Source organism: Nicotiana sylvestris, chromosome 8, assembly GCF_000393655.2.
Source record: "Nicotiana sylvestris chromosome 8, ASM39365v2, whole genome shotgun sequence".
Classification (NCBI taxonomy): Eukaryota; Viridiplantae; Streptophyta; class Magnoliopsida; order Solanales; family Solanaceae; genus Nicotiana; species Nicotiana sylvestris.
This window is the reverse complement of record NC_091064.1, coordinates 92,063,952-92,077,363: the sequence shown is the minus strand read 5'-3', so window position 1 is coordinate 92,077,363 and position 13,412 is coordinate 92,063,952. Positions and strand designations below refer to the sequence as shown.

The 13,412-nt window shown below is 43.6% G+C and overlaps 1 protein-coding gene across 1 annotated transcript; it reads left to right on the top strand.

Moving 5' to 3' along the window:
- The first annotated feature begins 11,655 nt into the window (after positions 1-11,655).
- LOC138875375 (uncharacterized) lies at positions 11,656-12,492 on the top strand. Its single transcript, XM_070154200.1, has 2 exons — positions 11,656-12,378; positions 12,466-12,492. The coding sequence occupies exons 1-2, from the start codon at positions 11,656-11,658 to the stop codon at positions 12,490-12,492; spliced, it is 750 nt and encodes a 249-aa protein (XP_070010301.1).
- The last annotated feature ends 920 nt before the right edge of the window (positions 12,493-13,412 follow it).

The following is a 13,412-nucleotide window of genomic DNA, read 5'->3' as shown; positions in this document are numbered from 1 at the left end:
ACGTGGCTTCAGGCTAAAGTGCTTTATAACCAGGCTTTCACCCAACATCACGATGAGGTGAGCCGCCACGAGCGTGAGAAAGACTATCTTACCAAGCAGGTCACTCATCCCCAATTTTTACTATTATTTGAGCCATTGTGAGATTCCACCGCTTTTAACATCTCGGGCCTAATTTGTGCAACTTGATAAGGAAAACGCCATGCTGAGAGGGGAGCTTCGGGCCAGAGATGCCGAAATTTTCGAACATAGTCGGTACATAAATGAAATGGCTTCCGAGAGGGACAGCCTCCAGGTAAAGGTAACCTTGATCGAGCGTCAGCTCCAGGATGTGAAGGAGGATAGTGATAAGTACAAGGGTCTTCATTCCGAACTGGTGGCTGATTCTGATCAAAGCCGAGGCTGAGGCGCTTATATCCTCGCATAGGGAGGGAGCTGTTGTCGCAGATTCGTGCATTGAGAAGGCGTTTGAGGGGGTTAGCCCGACATTACCTCAAGCTGCGGATCGTTCCTGGCCCGTTTCCTGAAAGTAGACCATTGTGGGCACGTTAGAAGGTTGCTCAGGTGGTGCTAAAAATGGGGGCGAATCCCCGGGGAGAGAAAATGCCGTTGAGAAGGGGTCGTTGGGGGACTCATAATTGTCTGGGTGAACCCCTTGTGGAGCCATTGAGGATGCCGGTTTGGCAATAGATTAGGATGTTTGTTGATTTTCATGTCGGTTTTCGGTTGATCTTCCCGTTTGTACATAGTATTTTCATATTGGCATATGTATAAATTGAATCCTGTGGCTTTATTTCCTCTATTCCCCTCTTTCCCCAAAATCCAGCAAGAATTGTCAATAAACCTTAGACCTGCGATATGGCCCTATGGCTCGTTAGGCAAGCTCGGGGGCATTCATGCACCTGGTCGATGCGATCTTTAATGTAAACTGCCGTTAGAGCTCTTATACTTTTGCTCAACTGTTTTGGGTTCAGTCTTGAGCTCAGTCAACCCTCAAGTTTTATATGTGCATGGGCTGGCGATAATGGCTCTTATGCCTTGGGTCAAAGTGACCTTTAATGTATGTGGCCCTGAGGCTTATGAAGATGGCGGCAATGGCTCTTACTCTCTTGCCCTTAGGCATATATAGTTAACTATTTTGGATTCGGTCTCCGAATCGGGTTACGACTCGAGCTCACTTTTACCCTCAAGTTTTCAAATTTTAAGCTGGCGACCTTTTAATGTGTGGCCTTGAGGCTCGTTTGGCTGGCGACTATGGCTCTTACGCTTATGCCCTTAGGCATATGTAGGCTTTGTTTATCCCTCATTAAGGACTTTTTTGAAATAATTTTGCCTGAACCGCCATCGGTTCGGTAAGAACCTCGATTTCAAATCGTTTGCAGCGATGTTCGAGCACCTCGTAAGGTTTAGCTCGTAGGATGAGTAGCTCGAAGCCTTGTGATTTGGAGCTGACATGGTCGAAGTTCGTTTGCCTGTTGAGGGTATCCTATTTTAACCGGTTCTTTTCGAAGTAGATTCGAAGTAATGGCCTGCGATTTTGTTAGCAATGGTCGGGCATCCCCGAGTCGCGTTAATTTGGCTGGTGCAGCCATTTTGACCGTAGTTATATGTGTTTGGCCTGAGCCGTTTTTGATCCCGAGTGTGGTAGTTTTGGTGTCTGCATCGAGGGTATGCCCTTTCGGGAGTCTTACAAATGCAACACATAGCCTAAACTTCGGGATTGAATTTTATGACTGCAGTAAGGTCTTACAAAATTTTCATGCATGTTGAGGTCTTATAGTTTCTTCATGTCTATTGAGGTCTTACAGTTTTTTCGTGCATGTTGAGGTCTTACAGTTTTTTGTTGTTATGTAAAATAGATCTGGCTAGACTGAGTTTGCCTGCTCGGGTTCTTACGGCCTCGGGTTTTCTAGTGAATTGCGATTGATGACAGTATCCGAGTAATCGAGTTTGCTTAGGCTCGAAGGCCGTTACTCGTGAGCTCGGAATTGCCACATTTTGGTCTTATGAGCATGGAGTTCTGACCCTAAGGTCGTGTGGGTGCCAAATTGTTGAGCATGCTGAATTTTCTTTTGGAGTACGAGATGCTTTTGGCAAAAGATATTCTTTGATTGCTTGGCATAAATACATGTCGTTGTGTAGTCGTAAGCCCGACTTATGTGGACACGGTTCGTTCGATCGTTTGGCCCGGTACATCATTTCCTATTGGAACCTCGTTTGTCATTTCCCGGTACAGGGTTTATTGCAAAGAAAATCTGGTAGGCTTGTTCAGTCCTTCCTAGGAAGTGCGTGGACATTGCCTCGTTAAAAACTTTGACGGCAGAAACCCATTTCGGGAAAAAAGCTCGGTCGAAGGAAAATAGTGCAACGTTTGCTGGAGGATCTTTGCAAAATTTTCCGATCGGGTTCCCTAGCAGTAATACCTCATAATCATCGATACATTTTAGTTGCTCGGAAGCTTTTCTCCTTCCATGGTGCCAAGCTTATAAGATCCCTTGCCAACTATCCCGAGGACACGGTACGGTTTTTCCCAATTCTGGCAAAGATTTCCTTCATTAGGTTTTCGGGTATTGAGAGTAACATTCATTAGGACTAAGTGCACTATCCCGAAATGTCGGAGATTTGTTCTTCTGTTATAGTATCTTTCGATTTTCTGCTTCTAGGCAGCAAATCAGACTAAAGCGAGGCTTCCCGCCTTTCATCTAGTAGCTCGAGGGCCGTTGTCATGGCCTTATTATTCGAGACCTCATTTGTGTGCTAGAATCTAGTGCTCGCTTCCCCAACTTCCACTGGTATCAACGTCTCGGTGCAATAGAGTAGAGAGAAGGGTGTTTCCCCGGTACTTGATTTTGAAGTTGTTCGGTATGCCCATAGCACCTCGGGCAGCGTTTCTCTCCACTTTCCCTTGGCACTCTCCAGTTTCGTTTTTATGTTCTGAATAATGGTTTTATTCGTGGATTCGGCCTGGCCGTTTGCACATGGATGGTAAGGCGTTGACAGGTTTCTCTTGATTTTGTTATCTTCAAGGAACTGTGTTACCTTGCTCCCGATGAACTGCCTCCCGTTATCGCATATTATTTCGGATGGCTTCATTCTCTCTTATTGATGAAATTGATGACTTCATTCTCTCTTATTTTCTCGAAGGCCTGTGGGTCCACCCATTTTTAAAAGTAATCAGTCATAAATAGAATGAAGCTAGCCTCACCTAGTGTCGTCGGCAAGGGGCCGACAATGTCCATTCCCCATTTCTTGAATGGCCATGGTGATAAAACAAAATGTAGTCGCTCGCCGGGTTGGTGGACCACGGGAGCGAACCTCTAGCATTTGTCGCATATTCGGACGAATACTCTGTTGTGTTTTTCCATGTTATCCTAATAGTAGCCCTCTCTGATCACCTTTCGGACCAAGGAATCGGCCCCGAAATGATTTTCGCATGTTCCCTCGTGGATCTCTTGGAGTACATAATTTGTGTTGCCTGGTCCTAAGCATACCGCCAGGGGGCCATCGAAAGTTTTCCTGTACAGAGTCCCTTTTTCATCGAGTGAGAACCGGGCTACTTTGGTTCGCATGACCCTCGATCTTTTTGGATCTGCGGGCAACTTCCCATCTTTTAGATAAACAATACATTTATTTCTCCAATCCCATGTCAGACTGGTAGAGTTAATCTCCGTGTGACCATTCTCGACCACTGATTTAAACAATTGGACAACAATTTCGGGGAGTAGGTCTTTCTTTTCAGTAGAAGATCCCAGATTCGCGAGGGCATCAGCCTTGCTGTTATGCTCTCGGGGTACATGGACTAAGGTCCATTCTTTGAAGCGACGTAACACGACTTGGATTTTGTCCAAGTACCTTTGCATCCTGTCCTCTCGAGCTTCGTAGCTCCAGTTCACTTGGCTTACTACGAGGAGCGAATCACATTTTGCCTCGACAGTCTCGGCCCCCGAACTTTTGGCCAATTCTAAACCTGCAATCATAGACTCGTACTCAGCTTCATTGTTAGTTAATTTTGCGGTTTTTATATATTGTCTAATTACACCGCCAACGGGTTGCTTTAGAACTATACCGAGTCCATATCCTCTTATGTTTGTGGCACCATCTATGAACAGGATCCATACCCCGGAGGATGTGCCTGATTTCAACAAAAGTTCCTTCTCTACCTCGGGTACAAGGGACGATGAGAAATCTGCCACGAAGTCTGCCAGGATTTGGGACTTGATGGCCGTTCGAGGTTGATACTCGATGTCACACCCTCCGAGTTCAATGGCCTATTTGGCCAATCGACCTAATAACTTGGGTTTATGTAGTATGCTCTGGTGGCGGTACGTTGACCGAACGTATATATGGTGACATTGAAAATATGGCTTCAACTTACACGAGGCGCTTATCAATGCGAGAGCCAATTTTCATAAATGGGGATATCGGGTTTCGGCATCCCCCAAGGTTCGGATGAGGATTTTGGTGGGCTAGTCAGGTATCGTTTCAGTTCTTCTAGAGCGTGTTGGCATTCTGTAGTCCATTTGAAGTTGCTCTTTCTTTTGAGTAGAGAGAAGAAATTGTGACTTTTCTTTGATGACCTTGATATGAATCTGCCCAGGGCCGTTATCCGCCCTGTTAGCCGTTCGACGGCCTTTACATTGTTCACCACCACGATCTCTTCCAGGGATTTTATCTTGTCGGGATTGATCTTGATCCCCCTGTTTGAAACCATGTAGCCCAGGAATTTGCCCGAACTATCATGCCCCAAAAACCGTGGAACGCGACCGGTACTCAACCGAGTAAACCCGACTGAGCAAGCCTGTTAGATTTCATTCTACCCAAGCTAGTCCATGAATAAAGAGGGAATGTTATCCCATTTATCAAAACATTATGCAAACTTCCATTAGCAACTTTCATTTAATTTCCGTTAACGACTTCATTCATAGTTTACAAAATATTATAAGTTTACAAGTTTAATGAAAAACATGCTTATCAAGTACCAACTTTTCTAGTCTGGACTCCCAACATCATCCACCACCCACAAACAGTCTACGGAGCCTCTAAATACAATATAAGAGTAATAGGGAAATGTCGTACACAAGGCTCCGACTATACCTCAAAATGTGTTGAGAAAATGAACAAAAGATACATGAGATGACTCCGGGATGGAGTGGGGCTCATCAATACTGCTGGGAAGACATCACTATCACTGGCCGATGCATCTCGCTGTAGAACCATATGTATCATTAAACGATACAGCGCCCTCGGCAAAAGGGACGTTAGGGCCATCGAATAGCACTAGTATGTAAGGCTAAAAGTCCTCTTTCAAAATAGAATAATACAAGCAAAGAAACATGAAATAGTAAGTCGAGTCAACAACATAAAAGATTCCAAATCGCAACATGTAAGTCTTTTAGTTTACGAAAATACTATATATAATTTTTGGTTGGGATATCATTAGCACCGATATGAGTTATAATACCGTCTTTGTTAGCACAGAGTCCGATCACGACCCGATCGGCTAGGTCGTCCCTTTGGAGACATGCTGCCTTTCCACATATGCCGTGTGGGTTGGCGTTACCAATTTACAAATATTACCAAGTTCATCCCAATTAAGGGGAATAACCACGATCCATCCCTACACCGACACGTGTAGTTTCAGGTGTGAGCCTTATGACCCACCCTTCCTCGGTTTTGCTAATGATACTCCAAAAAACATTTTTGATTTGATTTTATATTGCACACAATTGTAGTTTAAATACAAGTATACAACTATAGCATAAACACAACCATTCTTACCTCAATACCTTTCACACTTTATAGTTTTTATTAATGTCTTCAATCTCTCTCGATAACAGTATTTCTTTGGCCCTTTGGGCCTTTTACAAGATTCATCTTTTTCATGGCACGAAGGGCGATTTTGGTTTTCCACATTTTTCTTCTCCTTTATTTCCAAGGATCACCAACAAATATCAATGTACCAAATATTTCGGGAATCATATATTTTTGAGTCAATAGTAATAAAATCATCAAACACAAAGGATTCTTTCCAAAGGGAAACATGCCAACCAACAATTGAAATACAAATTAAAGTTATAAGAAAGTAAACACCTCAATTATCCTTGAATTACCCCCTTTTCCATCATGAAAAATGCACAATTTCAACATCGGAATGTGTAAGGACTAGCATTACATTAAATGTATTTATAAGGTGATAAGTTAGGATTTTAAAGTGTTTATGTCCCTACTTTCCTATGCTTTGAGTATAAATTGATACAAAAACAGTCCCAAAATGCTCATAAGTTGTTCTTGATTGTAGGGTTAATTGACAAAGTGACGAAATGTCAAAGATCGGCTCAAAAAGGAGTGAAACCTGCTCAAGTATCAAAGACCAAGAGAAGTGAAGAAAAAGGGGCGTAGCGCAGACCGCGTAACAATGACCGCGACCGCACTAGTAGGTTCAGAGACTGGACATTTTCAAGCTTAAGGTCACGTAGCCGCAGTAGGATTCACGCGGCCCGTGGAGAAGCTTCACGGCCGCACTCCTGCTCTATGCGGTCCGTGTTCATAGGGTTCAGCAAAGGGCATTTGTCCTCACGCGATGCGCGGACCGCGCCAGTTGCCATTGCGGCCGCGGTACACTCCCACGCGGTCCGTATCCCCCAGTTCAAGTCATCAAACAACTGAAGCCCAAGAGCAAGTGCGGCCGCGGTCCGTTTTGTGCGGCCCGAACTAACCCATAGGGGTATGTTTGTCCAGTTTTTCCAGCCAAGTATAAATAGAAAATTTTACTATTTTTTTAAGAGAGCGGTCAGATCTGAGAATAGAAGAACAGTTGCGCTTGGTGTTGTATCCATTTTTGCTATATTTGCTTCCCATTAACAATAGATTATTGTAGTTTCTTCTTAGTAATTAATTAATATGTGTAGTTCTTCATCTATTTCTTCAGTTTCTTCTTTAATTATGTGTAGCTAAACACATTATCTAGGGTTGTGGCTAAAGCCTAGTGTGGGTAATTGATGGGTGTTGCCATCTAGGGTTAGATTGACTATGGGTGTTTGTTATTTGGGTTGATTTTATGATTTAATTTAGAATTGGTGGTTGCAAACGTTGATTAAAGCTTTGTGGGTTTAACTCTTCTTGAGAAAGAGAGTCTATGACCTCAAAATTGACCCAACAAGGAATTGGGATGGACTCATGAGAAATGATAGTCCCAATTAACGGGTTAAATCTCGAGAGAGTAATCACCCTACTTGAACCCTAGTTGCTTGGTCTAATTTGCCAACCCAATTGGTCTCAAGAGAGTCAATTGGGAAAATCACTCTCTCTACAAAGAGGTGTGAGAGTGGGTAAAATTGTGCAACGGTTATAGTATAAGCCCCAAATAAGTCAAGCGAACCTAAGTAACATCTACCCGTCAATTAGCCACCAAGGTAATGCCTTCTTGTTTACTAATTTTGTTTGTGTAGATCAATCAGGTACAATGGCTCTTAATGCAAATGACCCTCTCGACAATGTGATAGCGGGGGAGGAGGTAGAGGATCTAGAACCAGATGAGGTCTTACATCAAGTTCCACAGATAGGCCGACATGTCAATGTAAATGCAAATGAGAACAACAACATTCCAGACCCTCCTCCGGCACCACCGAGAGTGGCTCCCAGAGTTTTACCAAATCAAGGATACGCTGGTGCTATTGTTCCTCCTCGAATCCGGGCGGGGAACTTTTAAATCACAAATGTTATGCTGACCTTGCTAGAGCAAAGAGGGTATTTCACGGGTGCTTCCGATCAAAATGCCTACAAGCACTTGAAGGGGTTCGTAGATACATGCTGGGGTAGCAAGCAGACAAACGTATCCGAAGATGCGTTGAAATTGAGGCTTTTTCCGTTCTTTCTTCGGGGTAAAGCATTGGATTGGTTAGAAAGGCTTCCCAATCATTCTATTACAACATGGGATGAATTGGCGGAAAAATTTATTCCCATATTCTTCTCTCCAAGTCATATGGCAGCTCTTCGGGATGAAATTCTAGCTTTCAAGCAAGAGCCAACGGAACCTTTGCACGAGATATGGGAAATATATAGAACAATGGTGAAAGAATGCCCTAATAATGACATGACCGAGGCTATGATTCAACAAACATTTTATCGGGGCATCAACACCACAAATCAATGTATTGTGAACCAATTGACTGGAGGGAACTTTATGAAACTTTCTTACCAAGAGGCATGTGATGTACTTGATGAAATGGCCGACACCTCTTCGGCATGGCAAAGCCGAGCAAATGTTTCCCAAGGTGACCCCACGGTTATCCATTTGCATAAGGAATTGCATGATCATGGCCAAGCCATCGCCGAGCTTACAACAACTATGAATCAATTGGCAAAGGCGCAATTGCAACAAGTCCAAAACCCGCGCCAAGTCAATGCAATGGAAGGTGTTTCTATGTTGAAAAGGAGGCAAAGAGGACAACAACCTCAAGGTAATTGTGAAAAATATGACAACAACAATGATGGTGGTGGTTATTCAAATGAGTGTTGTGATGATCAAAGCGAAGAGGTCCAATATGTCAACAACTACCAAGGTAATAGATGTAACTCTTCAAATCAACAATGGCATCCTCAAGGAAATTGAGGCAATCAACAACAAGGCGGGGGTAATTGGAATAACAACAACCAAAACAACAATTGGGGTAATCAAAGAAACCAAGGAAATTGGAATGGTATTAACAATAATTGGGGCAACAACAACAATCAAGGAGGGTGGAAAAATAGCAGGAACCAAGGTAATCGGGGGCAAAGCTTTCAAAGGCCCCCCATGTACCAACAACCGAACAACCCACCTCCCTTTCCTTCTGAAGGTCCGAGTTCGTCCGGAAATGATATGGGGAGAATTGAAAGCATGTTCGAGCAAATGATGAAAAAGAACCAAGATTCTGAGGCCCAACTAGCTTCGCATAACACATCTATCCGGAACTTGGAAGTGCAACTAGGCCAAATCACTCAAGCATTGAATAGTCGTCCTAAGGGTGCGCTACCAAGTGATACGGTGTTGAATCCGAAGGTTGGGAATAATAATCATGTGGCGGTTACAACAAGAAGTGGGAGAGGCGGTGATGTGAATGCCTTACTGCAAAAGCAAGTTATGGATGAAGATGTTGAGTTGCGGGATGATGATGTACCTTTGATTATTGATGATGTGGTTAATCAAAATGCGAAAAATGATGTGCAGATTGATATTAATGATGAGGCTGAGGTAGAGACTCAAGATGCCATGAACCCATCTAGGAAACACGTGATTGACACGCCCGAGCCGGTTGTACAAAAAGCCAAGGCTCATTTGCCTAGGCCACCTCCACCTTATCCTCAACGGTTAGCAAAGCAAAAGAGTGACAATCAGTTCAAAAAATTCATTGACGTGATGAAGATCCTCACAATCAATGTCCCTTTGGTTGAGGCACTTGAGCAAATGCCGGGGTATGCAAAGTTCATGAAAGATTTGGTTACAAAGAAGAGGTCGATAGAGTGTGAAACAATTAAGATGACTTATCAAGTGAGTGCCATAGTGCATTCAATGGCATCCAAGATTGAGGATCACTGAGCTTTTACTATCCCATGTACTATCGGAAGTGCGGATTTTGCTAAAGCCCTTTGTGACTTCTGGGATAGTATTAATTTGATGCCATACTCGGTCTTCAAGACTTTGGGAATTGGGCAACCTCAACCTACCTCAATGAAACTTCAAATGGCGGATCGATTGATGAAGCAGCCCTTGGGCATAATTGATGATGTTCTTGTCCGTGTTGATAAATTCATATTGTCGGCCGACTTTGCCATATTAGATTGTGAGGTGGATTTTGAAGTGCCGATTATTCTTGGAAGACCTTTCCTAGCTACGGGGAAGGCATTAGTTGATGTTGAAGCGGGTGAGTTGACATTCCGAGTGGCAGATGAGAATGTGGTATTCCATGTTTGCAAATCAATGAGGCAATCAAATAGCACGGAGGTGTGTTCTTTTGTGGACATTCTCATAGCCGTGATAGTGTATGACACAAGTTCCATGATCAATGTTGAAGATCATCTTGAGGCCGTGCTTCTTAACATGGATGTCAATGATGATGCTAGTAGAGTGGAGTGCGTGAATGCATTGCATGGTATGGGTTCATATTCTTATGAGCCTAGAAGGCTATCTTTAGATCTTGAAAACCGTAAAACTCCACCAACGAAGACATCGATTGAGGAGCCACCGGTGTTAGAGTTGAAGCCACTTCCTCCACACCTCAGGTATGAATTCATGGGTTCAAATTCTACTTTTCCTGTCATTATTTCTTCTTGCCTTACTAACATGCAGGTTAAGGCCACCTTGGGGGTTCTTCAATAGCGAAAAAGGGCAATCGGATGGACTCTAGCTGATATTCGGGGTATAAGCCTTGCCTTTTGCATGCATAAAATCATATTTGAGGAGGATGTGAGGCATTCACTTGAGTATCAAAGAATACTAAATGAGGCTATGCAAGAAGTGGTAAAGAAAGAGGTTATCAAGTGGCTTGACGCAGGTGTGGTTTATCCTATTTCTGACAGTTCATGGACTTCTCCGGTGCAATGCGTACCGAAAAAAGGTGGAATGATTGTAGTGACCAATGACAACAATGAGCTTATTCCGACTCGGACAGTGACGTTTGGAGAGTTTGCATGGATTACTGGAAGCTGAACAAGGTGACTAGAAAAGATCATTTCCCATTGCCATTCATTGACCAAATGTTTGATCGTCTTGCAGGCCGGGCTTTCTATTGTTTTTTGGATGGTTACTCGGGGTACGAACAAATTTTCATTGCCCCAGAGGACCAAGAGAAGACGACATTCACATGTCCTTATGGCGCATTCGCTTTCTCCAGAATGCCATTTGGATTATGTAATGCTCCAGCGACCTTCCAATATTGCATGATGGCTATTTTCACCGACATGGTGGAGGATATCTTGGAGGTCTTCATGGATGATATTAGCGTGGTTGGGAATTCGTTTGAGGAGTGCTTGGTAAACTTGGATAGAGTGTTGGCCCGGTGTGAAGATACCAACCTTGTTCTAAACTGGGAAAAGTGCCATTTTATGGTAGAAAAGGGTATAGTGTTGGGTCACAATATCTCGAAGCGACATTGAAGTTGATAAGGCCAAGATCGAGGTTATTTCAAGGCTTCCTCCCCCTACTTCTGTCAATGGGGTGAGGAGTTTTCTTGGGCACGCGGGTTTCTACTGGAGGTTCATCAAAGATTTTTCTAAGGTAGTTAACCCATTGTGCAAATTGTTAGAGAAAGATGCCAAGTTTGTTTTTGATGAGAAATGCATGGAGGCTTTTGATCTCTTTAAACAAAAGTTGACAACTACCCCCATCATCACCGCACCAAATTGGATCTTACCATTCGAACTCGTGTGTGACGCGAGTGACATTGCGGTGGGGGTGGTTATAGGCCAAATGATCAACAAGATGTTCCATCCGGTGTACTACTCAAGCAAGACCATGAATGAGGCTCAAAGGAACTACATAGTCACCGAAAAGGAGTTGTTGGCTATTGTTTTTGCTATGGAAAATTTCCATCCTTACCTTATGGGGCTAATGTTATTGTGCACACCGACCATGCCGCCCTTAGGTATTTGATTACCAAGAAAGATTCAAAGGCAACATTGATGAGATGGGTTCTTCTCCTTCAAGAGTTTGACTTAGAGACTGTTGACCGGAAGGGTAGCGAGAATCAAGTGGCGGACCACTTGTCCCGTTTGGAGGAGGAGGGGAGGCCTTGTGACAACCTTGAGATCAATGATACATTTCCCGACGAGCAACACCTTGCGGTGTCAATGAGTGGAATACCGTGGTTCGCCAATATTACAAACTATCTTGTTACCGGAATCATCCCGTGTGAGCTCTCTTCTAACCAAAGGAAGAAGCTAAAACGGGATAGCTTGGATTATTATTGGGACGAGCCCTATTTGTTTAAGATTTGCACTGATGGTGTGATTCGACGATGTGTCCCAGAAGAGGAGAAATTGGGTATTTTGGAAGCTTGCCATTCCTCACCCTATGGTGGCCATCATAGCGGGGCGAGAACGGCTTCTAAAGTGCTTAGTTGCGGATTTTATTGGCCTACTTTGTTTAAAGATGCCGGTGATGTGGTCAGAAGATGTGATGAATGCCAACGATCCGGTGGAATTTCAAAAAGGGATGAAATGTCCCTCAATACAATTCTCGAGGTAGACATTTTTGATGTTTGGGGCATTGACTTCATGGGTCCTTTCGTGAGATCTTGTGAAAACACTTACATTTTTGTGGCGGTAGATTATGTATCCAAGTGGGTTGAAGCCATGGCTTTGCCCAACAATGAAGCCCGGAGTGTTGTGGCATTTCTTAAAAGAGTATCTTCACGAGGTTTGGCAATCCCCGTGCTATCATTAGTGACGGGGGATCTCACTTTTGCAATAAAGCTTTTGATTCATTGCTAGCCAAATATGGAGTTAATCACAAAGTAACCACCCCTATCATTCTCAAGCTAGCGGTCATATGGAAGTCTCCAACCAAGAAATTAAGAGTATCTTGTCTAAAACTGTAAATGCAAATTGGACTGATTGGTCGAAAAAATTGGATGATGCTCTTTGGGCCTATCGGATAGCTTACAAGACTCCGATTGGTATGTCCCCGTACCGGTTGGTATTAGGGAAAGCTTGCCATCTTCCGGTGGAATTGGAGCACAAGGCTATGTGGGCCTTGAGGAAGTTGAACTTAGAATGGGATATTGCTGCAAATCTGAGGGTTGAACAAATTAATGAGCTCGATGAGTTTAGATTCAATGCATACTCCAGGTCGTGCTTGTATAAGGACAAAATGAAGTACCTTCACGACAAATATGCTCGGGGCAAGGAGTTCAAAGTTGGGGATATGGTTCTCTCATTTAATTTCCGGTTATGTCTGTTTGCGGGTAAGATCAAGTCAAAGTGGAGTGGGCCATTTGAAGTTGTGTTCGTGACCCCGTTTGATGCTCTTGATCTAAAAAAAATAGTTAAGTCTTTAGAGTCAATGGTCACCAGGTCAAGCGTTATCTCGGAAAGTTCGATGGCAGCCACGTAGTGGCGCTTCTTCATCTAAAGTGATATGGTGGTAACATGCATCGTGTCGCAACATTAAATCATGCGCTTCTTGGGAGGAAACCCATGTGTAGCTTAGGATTTTTCAGCTAACTGTTTATGAGATGTTGCAAGGTTTGTGTTGAAGCAGTGCAAAACAAAGTTGGAAAATGGCATAGTCTTTGAAGATTTCTAGCGCGGCCGCGGTGCATTTTGTGCGGTTCGCGCTGGCATGAGTCAAAAGGGAGACTCTCTGAAGTTCTTCACTGTAGCCGTGGTCAAGTTAGTGCGGTCCGCGGTGGGCTGACGCGGCCGCATTACACGTTTGT

Excerpts from the sequence above, each read along its gene's own strand:
- LOC138875375 (XM_070154200.1), top strand. The coding sequence starts at position 11,656 with ATGAGATGGGTTCTTCTCCTTCAAGAGTTTGACTTAGAGACTGTTGAC. Across the intron at positions 12,379-12,465 it reads TTGTGGCATTTCTTAAAAGA|CCAAATATGGAGTTAATCAC; the intron begins GTATCTTCACGA and ends ATTCATTGCTAG.